This window comes from Ceratotherium simum, chromosome 30 (assembly GCF_057802395.1).
Source record: "Ceratotherium simum simum isolate JZ-2026a chromosome 30, ASM5780239v1, whole genome shotgun sequence".
In the NCBI taxonomy this organism is placed as follows: Eukaryota; Metazoa; Chordata; class Mammalia; order Perissodactyla; family Rhinocerotidae; genus Ceratotherium; species Ceratotherium simum.
Genome location: NC_141929.1, coordinates 820,576 through 838,446, shown reverse-complemented (window position 1 = coordinate 838,446; position 17,871 = coordinate 820,576). Strand labels below are relative to the sequence as shown.

The 17,871-nt window shown below is 52.9% G+C and overlaps 1 protein-coding gene across 3 annotated transcripts in view; it reads left to right on the top strand.

The window, feature by feature from the left end:
- Positions 1–17,392, top strand: part of TCF25 (TCF25 ribosome quality control complex subunit) — a 43,209-nt gene extending 25,817 nt beyond the window's left edge. Inside the window, exons 3-18 of one of the 3 annotated variants that reach the window (XM_087419699.1) lie at positions 37–111; positions 861–979; positions 1,571–1,636; positions 5,229–5,311; positions 6,492–6,622; positions 7,088–7,187; positions 7,989–8,082; positions 9,432–9,524; positions 9,649–9,754; positions 11,174–11,333; positions 12,981–13,068; positions 13,842–14,000; positions 14,128–14,218; positions 14,780–14,859; positions 16,683–16,755; positions 17,083–17,392. In XM_087419699.1, the coding sequence (XP_087275825.1) occupies positions 37–111; positions 861–979; positions 1,571–1,636; positions 5,229–5,311; positions 6,492–6,622; positions 7,088–7,187; positions 7,989–8,082; positions 9,432–9,524; positions 9,649–9,754; positions 11,174–11,333; positions 12,981–13,068; positions 13,842–14,000; positions 14,128–14,218; positions 14,780–14,859; positions 16,683–16,755; positions 17,083–17,241 (1,677 nt within the window). In that variant the 3' untranslated portion in view covers positions 17,242–17,392. Of the gene's footprint in view, positions 1–36; positions 112–860; positions 980–1,570; positions 1,637–5,228; positions 5,312–6,491; positions 6,623–7,087; positions 7,188–7,988; positions 8,083–9,431; positions 9,525–9,648; positions 9,755–11,173; positions 11,334–12,980; positions 13,069–13,841; positions 14,001–14,127; positions 14,219–14,779; positions 14,906–16,682; positions 16,756–17,082 lie in introns of all 3 variants that reach the window. The other 2 variants (XM_087419700.1, XM_087419701.1) reach the window with 2 other exon arrangements.
- Positions 17,393–17,871: the final 479 nt, after the last annotated feature.

The following is a 17,871-nucleotide window of genomic DNA, read 5'->3' as shown; positions in this document are numbered from 1 at the left end:
CTCTTCCCGTTGATTAAAGTGTGCTTCTTTTGTTAGTCTAACGTAAGTGGCAAACTCCGAAAGAAGAAAAAGAAACAGAAAAATAAGAAAAATGCTACGGGAGAAACTTCGGTATGTGTGTGTGGCTGATTTCCTCTCAGTTCTCTTCTGGCTGTTTCTCGAAGGCAGATCATTTTTATTTGATTTCTTGATTCCTTCCCATTAGGAGTATAACTAACTCAGAGGGCAGAGAGAACAAAAAGGGAAAATTACTTAACCAAGTTTTGTATCTGTGTTTGTTCCCTTCTTCCTGGAGGGTTAGAGCCCCCTCTTTCCTTTCCGTTTCCCGGCAGCCGTCGGAAATGATGCTCTTTGGACAGCAGAGTCCCTCCTCCTTCTGCTGCCCCTGTGTGCTGACCTTTTTTTAGTGCTCATGGACTAATTTGATGGTGAGGTGTAAATACCCCCCAGGTGCAGCCTGTCATCAGGAAACCTGTTTCCATTATTGCCTCTGATCCTCTGTGTGTCCTCTTGTCCTGAAGAGAGGTTGTAGCTCTGTTGCTGTTCAGTCAGAATCGCAAGGCCCAGCTCAGTTACCCGAGGAGGTGAGCACAGCTGTGAGACGAGAAACATGGGCTTATGGTTCCCTTATTTTCAGGGCCCTTCTGGCTCTGTGGTCCTGTCTGTTCTGGGCTTCCTCTATGAAGCATCTCTCCTTTTTCCTAACTGTATGTGCAGTACACATTGTTTGGATTATATTGCCTTTCAGGAAGTAAACATAATACTGGTTCTTTGTAAAAATAGATCATTTTGTTATTGATTGTTAGAACGTTTAAAATAAAGTCAGTGTGATGATTAATATGTTGTTTTGGGGCTTTTAGGAAAACGGGCTGGAAGATATTGACCGTATCTTAGAGAGGATTGAGGACAGCAGTGGCTTAAACCGCCCAGGCCCACCTCCCCTGAGCTCAAAGAAGCACGTCCTATATGTGGAGCACAGGTACCCTCTGTCCCCTCTGTCCCCTCCTGGCTGTTACCACAGAGATGCTGTAGCGTGGAAGAATGTTATTAAGACAAAGAAGATTCACTTTCTTTATTTAAAAGTGATAGGAGTTTATCATCAAACATTTAGGAAATAGAAAAGAAGAGCAAGGACAGGGAAATCCCTCCCTACTTCTAGGGCCTTAAGCTGAGCTTTACATATCTGGGAACATTCTTTCTTGCCTGTGTTAAAGATGTCATCCTAGGATAAATTATCCATCTCTTATTCTTGTACATGCTTATTGAAACCCTGTCCCTACCACAGAGATTGTTGCCAGCATTAAAAAAAAAAAAGCCATCTTTTTTCTAAGCCAGTGAAGACATCTTGATCTAGTCTCTGGGTCTTAGGCTGCTCTGACTTGGCCTGAAGAGTTTCGGTCAGCCTCAGCCTTGGGTTGGGGTGGTTTTAAAGAAAGCAGGCCTGCAAGTTGTCTTTCAGGTCAAAATAGCTATTCTCTCTGCTGGATTTTTATGTCACTTTCTAAAATTCCCAGAATCATTGGAAAAGAACTCAATTTCACTTTTCTTTGTAAAACTTTCACTTCTCCAGACACTTGAATCCAGACACAGAACTGAAAAGGTATTTTGGTGCTCGAGCTGTCCTGGGGGAACAGAGGTAAGGTCAACTCTGGCTGTTCTCAGTTGAAGGAGGGAGGGAGGGGGTGTTCTCAGTTAGAGGAGGGAGGAGGGGGTGTTCTCAGAGGAGGGGAGGGGGTGTGTTCTCAGAGGAGGGAGGAGGGGGTGTTCTCAGAGGAGGAGGGACATGTTCTCAGAGGAGAAGGGGCGTGTTCTCAGAGGAGGAGAGGGGTGTTCTCAGAGAAGGGAGGAGGGGGTGTTCTCAGAGGAGGGAGGAGGGGGTGTTCTCAGGGGAGGGAGGAGGGGTGTTCTCAGGGGAGGGAGGAGGAGGTGTTCTCGGGGGGGGTGGTGTTCTCAGTTGGAGGAGGGAGGTGGGGGTGTTCTCAGAGGAGGGAGGAAGGGATGTTCTCAGTTAGAGGAGGGAGGAGGAGGGGGTGTTCTCAGTTAGAGGAGGGAGGAGGAGGTGTTCTCAGAGGAGGGAGGAGGGGGTGTTCTCAGTTAGAGGAGGGAGGAGGGGGTCTTCTCCAAGGCAGTTCAGAGCCCTGGGAGGATCGTGAAAGTCTAGAGGAAAAATGAAACACTTAGGATTCCTGATTCTGAGGGTTCTGGAAGGCGGTCCGGGGAGAAGTTGGTGATTAACCTTGTCTGTGGATGTCAGGCTCTGTCCCTCACACTGCCTTCCCTAGTATGTACGTCATAGTTTTACAAAGATTCTGAAAGCCCTTAAATTTTGAGTTTCTAGCCCTGAAATCTTAGTCGGGTTCATTTTTGCTTCTCAGGGAGCAGCAAAACTAACGTGAAGTTTAGGTTCTGAGATAAGTTCGATCTCTGTTAATTTAACAGTTCTTAGTGGTCAGCATCATGCAGTACACACGATGAGAAACGCTCAGAGCATGAGGGTGTGTTTCTGGGACTTTCTGTGGGAAATGTGGGTGTTCCACTTCCAGAACTGGGAGCTTTCACACCAGCAGAAGATTTGTCTTTTCAAGTACATATTCTTTCTGATTATAGAACTAAATGCTTATTAAAAAATTCAAGCAATTCAGAACTGTCTCATTTGGCACCCCCTGCCTGCCCCACCCAAGGATGACATTACAGACAGTTTCCTGCATCTCCCGGGCCTCTCTGCACAAATAACGTCCTGTATGCTGGGACCGTGGAGTGTGGTCTCGCACACACCCTGGTTTTGTACAGCTGAGTTCTAAGCAGTGCTTTCCACAGCCTGGAGTGCACTCTCCTAGGGACAGGTGTAGCTATGTGTGGACTGCAGTCCCCTGCATCTGCGCGGGCACTTCTTGTGACGTTGCCCGGGAACGGGTGTTCCCAATTTGAGTTAGCGGTGTGTCACTACCTTATGTTTACCCACCGTCTTGGTGTTTCTTCCTCGTCTGAGCTACAGGAGGTATAGGAGGTTTGCACGTCTATCTTGCTGTGTAGACGGGAAGTAGTCCTGATATTTAACTCTTCTCTGATTTGAGGAAGGCTGTGGATGTTGCATGTTATTGGCTCACTTCCCTTTTATTTCTAATGGTGTTTGCTCCTGTTGTGCTTTCATTTTTGTGTTTTGCCATTTCTTTACATTTTAGCCTGTTCTTATTTCTGTGCAAATTATGGTTATTAATAATAATTAGTTAACAGTAATTACATTTATTGTCTTTATAGTGTTATTATACTTCTTATGTATTTCTTTAAAAATTTAAGTCTTAAAGGGCTTCCTTGAGTGGCCATGGTTCCCTCCATATTCCCCTGCCTCCACATTCTGCTCCTCAGAGACTAAGACTCAGCCTGTTTCGTTGCATCGTCTTCTGTTGTCTCAGAATCTCCAGATCACGCACGCACTGCTCTCTCTGGGGTTCTCACATCTGGACCTTCTCTGTTGACATCCTCTGTGTTGGGGGCCTGGCTCGCTCTCCCTCCCCCGTCCCGTTTCCACTGCTCTGCTGGTGTCTGCTTGGCCCTCAGTGCCTGCTCCCCCAATCCCACCCAGCTCCCCCAGCAGCAGCCCTGGCACCTCGGTCCAGCCTATTCTGTACGGACAGCTCACTGCAAGCCTGGGCCAGGGTATGCCATAGACAGGGACGGTTCCAGGCATCCAATTCCTTCTCCTTTTTCACTCTACCAATTACCCAGAATCACCCCCGATTTTACTTTCCTTCAGATTTTGACTATGCTTTTCTTGTACCTTATTTTTTCCCCTACAGTTCTGGCTTTCTTGTTGGGAGAAGAAACATGCTTTTTTATCCTGTTCCTAACACAGTCTAGATTCTTACTCCTTTTTTTTTCTTTTCTTTTTTTTTTGTGAGGAAGATCAGCCCTGAGCTAACATCCATGCCAATCCTCCTGTTTTTTTGCTGAGGAAGATTTGCCGTGGGCTAACATCTGTGCCCATCTTCCTCTACATTATATGGGATGCTGCCACAGCATGGCTCAACAAGCGGTGTGCTGGTGCACGCCTGGGATCCAAACCCGCGAACCCCAGGCTGCCAAAGCGGAGCGCGCGCACATAACCGCTGCGCCACTGGGCCGGCCCTCATTTTTTTTTCTTTTTTTCTTTTCTTTTTTTTTTGTGAGGAAGATTAGCTCTGGGCTAACATCCGTGCTAATCCTTCTCTTTTTGCTGGGGAAGACTGGCTCTGAGCTAACATCTATTGCCAATCCTCCTCCTTTTTTTTCCCTAAAGCCCCAGTAGATAGTTGTATGTCATAGTTGCACATCTTTCTAGTTGCTGTATGTGGGATGCGGCCTCAGCATGGCGGGAGAAGCGGTGCGTCGGTGGGCGCCCGGGATCCGAGCCCAGGCCGCCAGTAGTGGAGCGCGCGCACTTAACTGCTAAGCCATGGGGCCGGCCTTCATTTTTTTTCCTTAGTGAAATAGTTCACGTTATCAAAAAAGTATAGAGAATACCATATACACGTCCACATGCCCATCACTCAGCTTAGGAAGCAAAGCATCACTGATAGAGCAGGACCCCTCCCTGTGACCACAGCCTTGGGCCAAGCCTGGCTCCTGCAGCAGAGACCAGCACTAGGCCTGGGGCAGGGATGGGGGGGGCATCCGCAACGCTGTCTGCGGGGAGCTAGGCCTCCCTGCCTGCCCACTCCTGCTCTTCTGTCTGGCTTGCCTTCTTCCAGAAACATGTTGATGTTAGTGTACTGACACCCTTCCCCCAGTTCTCTTCGCTGTCACCATTTTTCCCTTTTCACAACCTGTTGCCTTGGTGGGGCCTCGGGGGAGGGGGGGAGATGAGAACCTGCCTCGAGACAGAGGCCGGCCCTTTGTCCTCTGTGCTCAGCCAGTGTTGCTTGTCCAGCCTGGTCCCCACGGGAAGCTAGTTTGTTTGCTCTCATTCTTGTCTTTATTTTAGGTTTTCAACTTTTGTTTCTTTTTACCTTTCCTGCTGTTTTGCTGGACTGTGACTTTCCTGGTTTTTTTCTCTTTCTCTGGTTGTTTGGTTATTTAGATCACAGTTTCCAGTTTCGTCTGTCAACGGCTACTTTCCATTGTTAACACTGCATTCTGTCCTTGTCACGCCTGTGGAAGCACCGCTGCTCAACCCCCACCCTTTCCTGCCCAGGGTTTTGCTTCCACAGTCCCTGCAGAGGTCAGTTGTGTCCATGTCCCATTCTCCCCAGGCCACGGCAGAGACAACGCATCTACCCCAAGTGTACGTGGCTGACGACCCCTAAGAGCACCTGGCCCCGGTACACCAAGCCAGGTGAGGGGCTGCTGAGGCTGCAGGGCTTTGTGTGGTGGCCGATGCCGGGCACTGTTGGGGTCCGTGCCCATTGGGCCTGGCCACTTCTCTGTCTGTGCAAAGCCAGTGTGCAGGTGTGTGATTGGGCGTCCTGGCGTGGTGCCAGAGGCAGGAGACACCAGGTCTGGACACAGACCCCTAACACCAGCTGCATATTTCCAACTGACTGTGTTTTAATGCTGTGGTTACTGGACCGTTGGATGTAATCAAGTTCATATTTAAAGTGTGATATTTTATACTTTGTTGCAAACCAGTAAATACACATAATTTAAAGAAAAACAGTAACAGGGCAAAAAGGCTTGGGATGTGGATTAATGCCCTGTCAGGGCACTTGGCTGCATGGAATGGAGGAGCACCTGAGAGCCCTTGGATCTGGGGTCCCAGGGGTCTTGGGAGGCAGAGGGTGGGTGCAGGGACACCCACCGTGAAGGGAGCCATGAGCCCACAGACGCTGCCTGCCCCTGTGCCTGTGGGTTCTGCAGGGGCCTCATGTACTCAGGGAGGACACAGAGGGTGAGCCCTGGTTCCTGGTAGGTGTCTTTTGTTCCGTTTCTCCTTCACCCACCTTCCTAACAGAAGCCCCTGAGCACAGGCAGAGATGGGGGCTCACTGGCCGTGTGGTTCTGCAGGGCTCGGCCTCGGCGGGACCGTCAGGAGGGTGTGAGCCAGGGCCGCCTGGAACACTCATCTATTTCATGAGGGTACCGCAGGGAGGCAAGTTTTCGGGTTCATCAGAAAAAACAACTCCATGTACCCAAAGTCAGGCATGAGGAGCAGAGAGAGGGTGCCTGGTCATGGCTTATAAATCACTGTCGCCTCAGAGGCTTGCCCACAGCCCCTGTGCTGTCTCCTGTGTCTGCCTGGATAAGATAGCAGGAAGGGCTGTGCATGTCCTCGTCTCTGTTGTCCTGGGGTGACAGTGCTCTGTCCACACCCCTGGGGGGAGAAACATCTATAGAGGAAAAGAGTAGACAGGATGCAGTGCTGGTGTGGACCAAGCCATGGGCAGTCAGCCCTGGGTGTCCTGGGAGAGCTGGAGGGCTGGAGCGAAGGCTCTGATGTGGTGAGTCGAGTTAAGGGCGCACAGAGGTTCCTTGTCAAGAACATTGCGAGCGAGGGGCCTGATAGGCACTCCCCGTAGGTCTGTCGATGCGGCTGCTGGAGTCCAGGAAAGGCCTCTCCTCCTTTGCGTTTGAGCACAGCGAGGAGTACCAGCAGACGCAGCACAAGTTCCTGGCTGCTGTGGAGTCCATGGAGCCCAACAACATTGTGGTGCGTGTGTCCCCATGGGAGGGGGGGCCTCACCCAGCCTACATCCTCTTCTCAACTAGCCAGGCTGCCCAGGCCTGGGTCCCAACCTGTGGTCACTCCAGCCAACAGCAGTTTATCCTCTTCTCTCCTCTGACCCCTGGTGTACACTCAGGTCACGGGGGCTGTGGTCCAGGGCAGGGTGCTTCTGAGGGCTCCCCATTGTCTTCTGGTGTGGGAAATGGGGCTTGTTTCCAGTGTCGGGGAGAGTTGAGGTGGGGACGGCTGGGCACACGGTGTCCCGAGCTCCCACTTCAAATCAGGTCAGCGCCGTTTGAGCTGGGGGTATTGTGAATATTAGCTCTGGGGATATTCTCCCTGCCCGAGGTTTCAGTGCCTGAAGGCGTGCCCAGGGACCTGTGCCCTCCTGGGTCTTGTCGCAGGGAGAGCCCTGCCCGCATCCCGTCAGCTTTCTTCCTTGCCTCGTAGGTTCTGCTCCAGGCGAGCCCCTATCACGTCGACTCACTCCTGCAGCTCAGTGACGCCTGCCGGTTTCAGGAGGATCAGGAGATGGCTCGAGACCTTGTAGGTAAGAGCCTGCATAGGCACGCAAAACCCACTCTTGCCTGCACTTGAGGAGCATCTCAGAAGCTGACGTCATAGATGCCGCTGTGTAAGGTAACAGGGGATACAGATGGGTTTGCCAGGAGACTTTTTAAATAACAGCTTTATTGAGATATAATTCATATACCATAAAATTGACCCATTGAAAGTGTACAGTTCATTGGGTTTTAGCATATGCTAGAGATGTACAGCCTCATCACCAGTGATTCTAGATCACCTTCATCACTTACAAAAGAAACCCTGACCCGTCAGCTGTCACCGCCCCACCCCTAGCCCCTGGCAACCACCAGTCTGCTCCTGTCTCTGGAGTCCCCTGTTCTGGACGTTTCCTGTAAATGGAATCGTAGACAGGTCTCTATCTGGCTTTGATTTGCCGTAAAGTCTTCAAGGGCCCCTGTGTGACAAGTGTGTCAGCACTTCATTCATTTTATGGCTGTGTGAATGGACCACGTTTTTGTTCCTCAGCCAGCATGGAGGGACACTAGGGTTGATTCCACTTTTTGGCTCTTGTGAATTAACTGCTGTGGACGTGTGTTTGCATTCCTCTGGCACAAACCTGGGTGTTGCCAGGTCATACCTCTGTGGTTGAAGTAAACTCAGAGTGGCATCAGTGGTCCCAAGGTCACGTCCGTGCCCTGTCACTTTCCAAAGTCCTAGTTATATAACCTCCTTCCTTCCAGAGCTTTCCTTGTTTCGAGCCATGGGGGACGGGGCTGCAGTCACCTCGCAGTGGGTGACGCCCTTCCCTGGTGTCTGTGGCCCACAGAGAGAGCGCTGTACAGCATGGAGTGTGCCTTCCACCCCTTGTTCAGCCTCACCAGTGGAACCTGCCGACTGGATTACCGCAGACCTGAGAACAGGTGAGCTGGCAGCCCCAAGGGGTTTCACAGACATTAGTGCTCACTGCTCTTTCTCTTGTAAGTGTGTCAGAGCCATCACAGGTGACACGAGTACTAGTGTGGGTGCAGTGGCGGCAAGTGGCGTGGGACTGGAGTCCCACCTGCAGCTCCGACCAGGGCATCTTGCTGTGTTGAAAGCTTGAATGCAGGAGTGCTGGGCTCAAGGATGGACGGATGCATCAGTCTGGCTTGGGGTTAGCGTATCCATGTTAGAAGGGAACCCGATAAGCCACATCAGCTTGATGGGGTCTGTAATTGTGTTTCCTGACCCTCTTCCCTTGCACTGAGCAAGCACACATGTATGACACTCTCTCTTTTGTTTTTTTTTAATTTATTTTTTTTCCCCCAAAGTCCCAGTAGATAGTTGTATGTCATAGCTGCACATCCTTCTAGTTGCTGTATGTGGGACGCGGCCTCAGCATGGCCGGAGAAGCGGTGTGTCGGTGGGCGCCCGGGCTCCGAACCCGGGCCGCCAGCAGCGGAGCGCGCGCACTTAACCGCTAAGCCACGGGGCCGGCCCTGTATGACACTCTCTTCTTGCAGATGTTCTTCCACCTTGAAGCCCCTGCCCTGGCCTCAGCCCCCACGAGCTCAGGCCTGCACGGCTGCAGCAGCCTCCCTACTGACCTCACCCGCTGGCCTCTCACCCTTGGCCTGGTCTTCAGGGCCCTAGTGGCGTGGGCATGCCCTCTGTCCCAGCTGTTCTCCGCATCTTCCTGTGGTCTCCTGCCGTCCTGGGTCGTCTCCACTGTGGGATATTTGCTCTGCCCTGGAGGCCGTCCGGGGTCTGGATTTTCTCTGCTGGTTTTGTTTGTGTTAGTTTTGTCTCTTTAATTAAATTCTTAGTTCTTTGAGACAGGTTATAAAATATTACTATTTCCAGGCATTAATAGTGCAGTTGGCTGTTGATAAAAATAATGGTCCACCAGGACGATTTAAGTCACAAGACTTCATGTATCCAGCAACAGTGCTGCTGGCACCTGTTGAAATTTGAAGATAAAGAGATATCGTGGTTATAGTACGTGATTTTAACTCCTTTTGCTTAAAGGATAACTAGTAAACAAAAAACAAGAACGTAAGGGTTTCAGCTAACAAACTTGGTTTTCTATACATGGATACACACGAAATGGCAAACTAGCAGAGCACCACCTTCTCTGCAGACACAGGAACATTCACGGTGATTAGGCCACACAGGCACTGCCAGCGAGACCAGCATGCAGAGGTGGACGCCAAGCTGGAGGAGCTCCCAGGCAGCGTGGCTTTGCCACCTTGCTGTCGCTCTAATTCACAAGGAACTGTCTTGGATCTAGGAGCTTCTATCTGGCCCTCTACAAGCAGATGAGCTTCCTGGAGAAGCGCGGCTGCCCCCGCACGGCGCTGGAGTACTGCAAGCTCATCCTGAGGTAAGTGTCCCGGCCGCTGCCACTGGCTCGCTCTCAGAGGCCGGGGCCCACGGACATCTGCCCCGGCCCACTCTGGGTTTTGTCTCCCTCTGCCCTCCCCTGCTCTCCATGCTGCCTCTGGAAGCCTTGAGCCAGACGAGGACCCCTTGTGCATGCTGCTGCTCATCGACCACCTGGCCTTACGGGCACGGAACTACGAGTACTTGGTCCGCCTCTTCCAGGAGTGGGAGGTAGGTGTGAGCATGTGCCGTCACATGGGGGCCCTGTCTCCCCTGCCTTCATTAGTCTAGAGTCCTGTGCGCTCCAGGGACAGCTCTGTGATACCATGGTGAGGGTCCAGGGCAGACCCCAAGTGCCCACCGTTTTTGTCTTCCTCCCCGCCTGTGTACATATGCACACAAGCCTGTGTGCAAAGACGTGTGAGGTGGGGGTGGGCCGTGCAGGGCTTGGCACAGACTATTGCATGGGAAGGGCGATGAGGCCAGAGAACACGTGTGCCGTGTTGGGCTCATGTATAAATGTGTGGGTGGAGTCCCAGAGCCGTGCCCCGCCAGGGCCTGACACCTGGACGCGTTGTCCCCCTGCTCCAGGTGCTCACTGGGGCAGAGACTGGGCATGAGAAAGAACATAAGCAGTCTCGTTGATGACTTTGATAGTGATTACATGTAGAAGTGATGCTATTTTAGGTACAGTTGGTTAAATATAATGTATTAGCATCCATTTCACCTGTTTCTAGTGTGGCTGTTAAAACTGTAAACTGACAGTGTGTTGCTGTTGGACGGTGCCATCTCGGAGGACACAGAAAGCCTGCTCGGGGGTCACTCGTGGGGGGACAGGTGGCGGACAAGGAGATGACAGCTTTTTATTTTCTTTATTTTTATGCTTGAATTTTTTCACAGTGCATGTTCATGAATAATTGAAAAATAACTGCGTAAATCATTTTGAGTTCTGTATCTTTTGGCGTAGTTGTCCGAGGAGTCCCGCCTCTGGGGTCTAGTTTACAGAAGTTCCCGAGCTCACAAAAGCGCAGCTGCAGGGAACCCCACAGCCCCACAGGACTGCAGAGGGATGTTTGTGGTGGGTTATAAAGGCACAGAACTCTCTGGAGACCGGGATCTGTTTTACTAGGCAAAATGTGATTCATCCTGTGTCTACGTGTACATGTGTGTGTGCACACGTAGAGAAAGGCGAGAACTTTGGGCAGCATTAGCAGACGTGACTGGGTGGTGGAGTTGAGGCCATGCTCCTCCGTGCTGATTCATCCTTTCTAAACTTTCTGTACTGAGAGAGCACTGACTGCCTGCTTCTAAAGCCGAGCCCATCAGAACAGGGGCCCAGTCTGTCACCACACCTTTCACAGCCGCTGCCTGTTTCCGCTTACGCCGCCTCCCATGTCCTCTCTCGCCGCTGTAGCTTCACTTGTCCTACTTGGCTGATCCCCCCACCCTCAGGTCTTGCTGTTTGTTTCTTATGCACAGAGAAAACCCCCACGGATGTAAGATTAAGCTGTCTTTAAACTACATACAGAGATGCCCACAAGACACTGTGCTCGTCACAGGGGTTCATCAAGTGACATCAGAGCATCTGAACTTTGCATCATTTTCTCTACCACCTTGAAGCCCCAGACTTTGTTTCTTCACCCCTTGTAGGCTCATCGGAACCTGTCCCAGCTCCCAAATTTTGCCTTCTCCGTGCCGTTGGCATATTTCCTGCTGAGTCAGCAAGCAGACCTTCCCGAGCAGGAGCTCAGCTCTGCGAGGGAAAAGGCCTCTCTCCTGATCCGACAGGCGCTCACCATGTTCCCTGGAGGTGGGTGCCTCCCGCCAGCCTCCCCCAACACACACACATGTGCGCGTGCCCCAGCACTTGCCCTTCACTTACAGAAAGTTGCACTCTCCCACAGGGCCTTTAAATGTGCTCTAGTTACAGTTTGAAAGCTGAAAGTGAGACTTATGTCTCAAAGCAGCTTGGGATTTTAGGATAAGTCTTTTGATGTTGACAATTTGTTTGAGAAAAACTTGCTGTCTGAAGAAGATGTGGCATTTTCTAGAGGAGAGGGCAGTGAGTCAGCTGGATGTTAGAGGAAACGGGGGCAGGAGGGCCCGAGTCAGCAAACTAGTCTTTATATTCTTGACTAAAATCCCGTTTCTCATTGGTTTGAAGAACTTAGAGACAGCATCGTCCTGGGCCTCACTGAGGGGCTCCTTAAAGTTGCGGGTGGGTGTCGATGTGGAGACAGGCCTGCGGACTCATCTCCTGGGTGACAGTTGGCGACTTGAAGCACGTTCTCAAAGGTGTCTGTGACCTGACAACAGAGCCCACCACCCCCGTCAGGGTCCTGGTGGAGTTGGGGTCCTGCCACCATGTGCAGCTTCACGGCAGCTGTGTTCCGGGGAGAGGCCGTGTGGAGGAGCAGCTCGGGCCTGCAAAGTACTCCCGCCACCTCCTGAGCCCCTGCCTGCCAAGCCGGGCAGGGGGAGGCAGCCACAGTTCTCTCCTCTGGGAATTGACATCCTGGAATGGGAAGACAGTGGAATTAGCCTAAAGGAGTGGAGTGTTAGATGGTGCTGGGTGCTAGACAGAAGGGAGCAGCCCCTGGCTTGGGGCCAAGGTCCGTGTTGCTTGGGGTTCCTGGAGGACCCCAAGCACTACTTGCATGTCTTGGCCCATCTCCGTCTGCACACACAGGGCTGCCTGGAGGTCTCAGGACCTTCCCCCAGAAGGTGCAGGAAGTTATGAGACGAGGCCCTGACAGGCACTGGCCGTCTATGCGGGGAGGGCTTATTTGCAGCTGCGTGTTGCCTGCCTCAGGTATCTGCACACAGCTGGTGTGTTAGTCCTGGACTCAGCATCACTTCCTTAGTTCTAGGGTTCTGGGGTGTGGGTCGGGGGCACTCCTTGCACAGCAGAACCGTGCCCACTAGTGGGGCCTGCCTGTTGACCCAGAGGAGTCCGTCTGCTTTATCTAAGAAGCCGCCTCTATGAGGGGCACAGCGCTGGGGGCCCTGTGCCGCATCTCATGGGAGCGCTGCCACAGCTGTAGCCCATCCCTGGGAAGTCACTTGGAGGACTGGGTTCTCCTGGCAGACACAGCTGTGTGGGGAAGCCATAGCTGCTCAGAGAGGGAGCTGCAGCAGGGGGCTGGGACAGACTCTGCCTGCACCCCACGAGCCGGGTTCATATCAGCCTGTGGGTGGGGTGTGTGGTCTTGATGACTAGAACGTCCAGGGCATGTGCTTGGGGGTGTCCTGGAGGAGTTCCCTCTGATGCAGAGGGGGCCACTGGGAGGCAGCAGCACAAAGGACCACTCCAGGATGGCAGATGCCCTCAGGGGCTGGAGTGGGCAGACCCAGCCTCACCTGGGTGTCTAGCCTCCTCCCTCGGTGTCAGCCTGTCAGTGATTGTGGAAGTGACGCGGGCTCACCCCGTGTGTCGGGACCTCTGCTTCTTCTGCAGTCCTCATGCCCTTGCTCGAGTACTGCAGTGTGCGGCCTGATGCAGCCGTCGCCAATCACCGCTTCTTTGGACCCGACGCCGAGATAAGGTAAAGACTGGAAGACGCCCTGAGGGGACAAATGCCCACAGGTGCATCGTGGGGGTGCCCCGTGGGGGTGCCCTGTGGGGCAGAGGCTGGGAGCCACTTTCACTCAGACCTGAAGTCCAGGAGGCTGGCCGTCACCGCTGTCTCCTGCTGCTAGGAGGGTCCTGGCAGGTGCTTTCTGCGTGAGACCTCAGTGGCGGGACTGTTCCCCCACTGTGGGAGGGCTAGATCCCAGTCTGTGTGGGGCATCAGCCTCGCCTGGTAGGCACAGAGCTGGCGGGTGTGTGCACGGCCTGCAGCCTAAAGCACAAGGCTTCCTGATGAGTAGTAGGCTGGGGCGTGGGCCCCTGTGCCAGGATCTGCAGGCAAGTTTATTATTGCTACAGTCATCATTGTGGTCCAAACAACTGTATTGGCACGTACTGCCTTTTTCAGATTTCTCATAAAAAATAAAGAAAAACACAAGATGCGAGAGCCAGCCACCTGAGACCCTGTCAGTAGACCAGGGTGGGTCCTCAGCTGTCTGTGCATGCACAGATATGTGTGTTCTTTTTCTATTTTACGTTTCCGTTAAGGAACTTGTACTCACTAGAGAATACATACAACAGCTGGAACAAACACCTCTGTGCCCCCACCCCACCGATCACACATTTCAGGTCGGCAGCCTCCTCTCGCTCAAGGCTGCTGGGGGCGCCCTGGACGACCCCATGGGTGCCAGTGGGGGCATGGAGGCCGGGACCCATGAGGGTCTGCTGACACGCTGCGCTTTCCTACAGCCAGCCTCCCGCCCTGAGACAGCTGGTGAGCCTGTACCTCGGGAGGTCACACTTCCTCTGGAAGGAGCCCGCCACCATGAGCTGGCTAGAGGAGAACGTCCGCGAGGTTCTGCAGGCAGTGGACGCTGGGGACCCTGCCGTGGAAGCGTGTGAGAGCAGGTGAGCCTGGGAGCCAGGGGCCTGTGAAGAGAACAAGGCCGTCTGCTCGGGATCGCCGTCCCCAACACGGGAGCAGGGCCAGGGTGGGCTCCCTCTCCACACTGTCCCTTGTTTTCCCCGGCCCTAGGCGGAAGGTGCTCTACCAGCGTGCACCCAGAAATATCCACCGCCACGTGGTCCTCTCTGAGATCAAGGAAGCTGTGGCGGCCCTGCCCCCGGTAAGGAAAGGGGATGAAAGTGGGAGCTTTGTGTGAGCTGGTCACATGCGCGGCCATCCTGCTAGCCACTCAGCGCCCCGGGGGGTTGGGGTCATGTGCAGAGGCTCTTCCCCTTGCAGCCTGGGTTCAGTACTTGGCATGTTGAGAGGCGGAGCCGTGCCCATGCTGTCTGTGGACTTACAGAGGCTCCGAGCGGTGACCAGCAGCTCAGGCCCCGCAGCACCGAAGGGGAGAGCCTGGCGTTCTGGCGAAGGTCACGGTGTGTGGGCGGCGATCCGTGGTTCTATCATGCCCCCACCACATGCCCACTCTATCTACGGGTGTCGTAACCCTCTGAGTGGGCAGAGTGAGTGTCCTGGTGGAAGAAAGGCTGTTCCACCCCCTCACCCAACATGTCTTAGTAGAGTGAACACAGCCTTGCAGCCAAGGACCATTTCTGTCAGACTTACCAACTCCAGAAAGGTCCAGTCCAGATGGGAATCAGCTCGAGACTGCTGGGAGGAGGGCAGAGGCTCACCAGCAGTGCTCTGTGGCATCTCCGTTCTGTGTCCCTTTCTGAAGGATGTGACCACACAGTCTGTGATGGGCTTTGACCCTCTGCCTCCTTTGGACACCATCTACTCCTACGTCAGACCAGAGAGGTACCTCTCCGCCCCCGCTCTGCTCCTTTGCTTATACGGCGCTGAGGTCAGTGCTCCGGGGCTCCCTGGGACTCAGACACAGGCCTCAGAGAGCAGTGTGATCTGGGGCTGTGTTCTTTCACTTATTTGTCTAAGGTAGGAGCATTTCTGTCAGGTTCTGTAGCAGGTGTTGGAGATGTAAGATACCACCTCTGCCCTTGTGGAGTGCAAAGTGCAGTGGGGAAAATAGACATTGATTATAGAATCTAGAAGTAAACGTAGAAAGGAAAACTGCAGTAAGAAACTGCTGGGAAAGAGTGGTGGATAAGACTCTGAGAAGAAGAGATGGTTACACTGAAACATGACGGAAGAATGTGCCTTAACCACATAAAGAGGGTGGAACGGTTGCTGGCATTCCAGCAGAAGAATCAGCATGTGCAAAGGCCCTGTGCAAGGCACAGAGCACAAGGTACAGTCAGAGAACTGAAGGAATGCCCATGTGGCTGGCCAAGAGAATAGGGCAGTGGGAGCACAGCAAAGCCTGAGTCTGCAGGCTGCCAGTGGAGGTGTGGATGGCTTTCATAGTTAGATCATGAAAAGGCTTCTTTTTTCCTTTGTTTCTGGTCTTTAATGCTGAGTAACTGCCTTACCTAGAACACATCACCACAAAGCCATAGATCTGGAAGAGTCCCAGACCCTTTCCCATTTAAGGGAGCACGTGCTTTCTAGACATCAGGAGAACACATTTTGTAGAATGAAGTTCTTTCCTCCCCATCCCCACCCCCCGTTTTCAAGCATTTATTCATTCATTTTCATTGAAGTGTAGTTGACGTACAATATTACATTAGTTTCAGGTGTATGACATAGTGATTCAACATTTCTTTGCGTTATGAAATGATCACCACAACAAGTCTAGTAACCGTCTGTCACTGTGCAAATTTGTTACATTGTTGACTGTATTCCCTGTGCTGTACATTACATCCCTGTGACTTATTTATTTTATAACTGGAGTTTGTACTTCTTAATCCCCTTTGCCTCTTCCCCCCAGCCCCCACCCCCTCCCTCTGGTGACCACCAGTTTGTCCTTTGTATCTATGAGTTTGTTTCTGTTTTGTTCGTTTGTTTTTTAGATTCCACATATAAGTGAAATCTTACAGTGTTTGTCTTTTTCTGCATTTTTTTCTCACTAAGTTGTATTATAGAAGTTGGATTGCGTGTTCACAGGGAAGTAGTTCCCAGTTAAATTCTCCAATAGATTAAGAGGAAAATTATTAATTATTATTGTCAGTGGGTTCACAAAAAGCTGACATGCTAGACATTGTGGTGCTGAGGGCTGGTTGCAGGACTGCTGACTCTGAGCTTTGTCTGCTGTGCGCTCTGTAGGCCATCAGCTTCCAGGCCTCCTTGACTGTCTAGTGACGAGGAGGGGCTCCGCTTCACAGGCCCTAGAATCTTCTCTCTGTATAGGACCAGTTCATCTTCCCACCACTCCTAAGTGCTGAAGAACACTTGGAAACTACACCTTTTCTTAAAAGCAAGGCACCTGCCCAGTGGCAGATATTCAGCTTGGCTGTGGTGGGCCAGGACCTGAAAGGCCAGGCCCCCACTCTGTTAAGGCCTGAGCAGTCTCCTCAGTTGCCTTTGGGTGCCCACAGCCCACCCCAAGCTGATCAGAGTCCTGGCTGCCCACCTGTCTGTGGGAGCCCAGGGCCGCAGCTCAGCTCTTCCCCATCTCCCCAGCTGCTGCTTGGGGCTGCCTTCCTGGAACCCTGCCAAGATGGGGAGGGGACGCAGAAGTATCGGTTCAGCTTCATTTTCTGACCTTTCTTGATTTTCTTTTTCAGGCTAAGTCCTGTCAGCCACGGAAACACGATCGCCCTCTTCTTTAGGTCGTTATTGCCAAATTACACCATGGAGGTATGTTGAGCATATCTTGGCTCTCCCTGTTGAATGGGTTCAGGCAAGTCCGTTTTGGTGTGAACGTCCAGAGCCTACTGGGGCCAGCACTGCAGCAGCCCAGGGGCACCCAGGGGCGTGCCTGCCCGAGCCTGTAGCTGCAACTTGAGCTAAAGCCCCTCGAGTCAGCACGGCTGCTTGATCCACTCTGGGCCTGGCCTTGTTAGACGCGTGTGTTTGGTTTTTAGGAGCTTCCTCTCCTTGACAGGGTCCTGGGCAAGGTGGGGTGGGAGCTCTGGGCCCCGGGGCCCAGGACAGCCCTTGCTCAGATGCATCTCGTTGCTGCAGGGGGAGAGGCCAGAGGATGGAGGGGCCGGGGGTCTGAACCATAACCAGGGCTTGAACAGGCTGATGCTGGCTGTGCGAGACATGATGGCCAACTTCCACTTCCACGACCTGGAGGCACCTCGCGAGGACAACCCCGAGGGAGATGGGGAGTGGGACTGAGTCGGCACAGATGCCCGCCCCAACGCTGTACAATTATGTTCCTGATTTCTGTTCTGGTCTGAATTGGCCAGTTCCCTGAAGTAGAAATACTGATGTGTTGTCCGCCTGCCTCTTCTGTTTCTCCCATAAACATGATAGGTTATGTCCTGTGCGACGTGAGCTCTCCTTTCCCGGGGCTGGGGTCTGTGCCCAGTGCAAGGCAGGCAGGTCCCAGATCTGCACAGCTCCCCGAGGTTTCCCAGACGAGAACGTGACCCACAATCACACACCGAGCCCAAGCCCTAGCCAAGTCCTCCCTCCAGCCACCCTTCCCTCCAGAATTTGGGGCACAGGGTTAGAGAAGGGGTCCCACAGGTCTCTAGTGCAACATCTCTGCTGAACGCCATGGGGTGTGCTTGCAGTCGGAACCTGGAACAGGCTGGCCCAGGGCTGGAGGGGCTGACACCGGGTCCTCACGCTGGGCACCAAAGACACAGAATCCGTCCAGTCTGACACAGTTGTTTCAGTGGAAAACTCCAGGGCAGTGCCGAGGCAGAGGGGAGGCCGGAGAGGTGGGCTTTGGAAAGGATGTCCTGGCAGTTCTGGGGGATGCACATGGCAGAGATTAGGGGGCATTTGATCCGGGGGTGA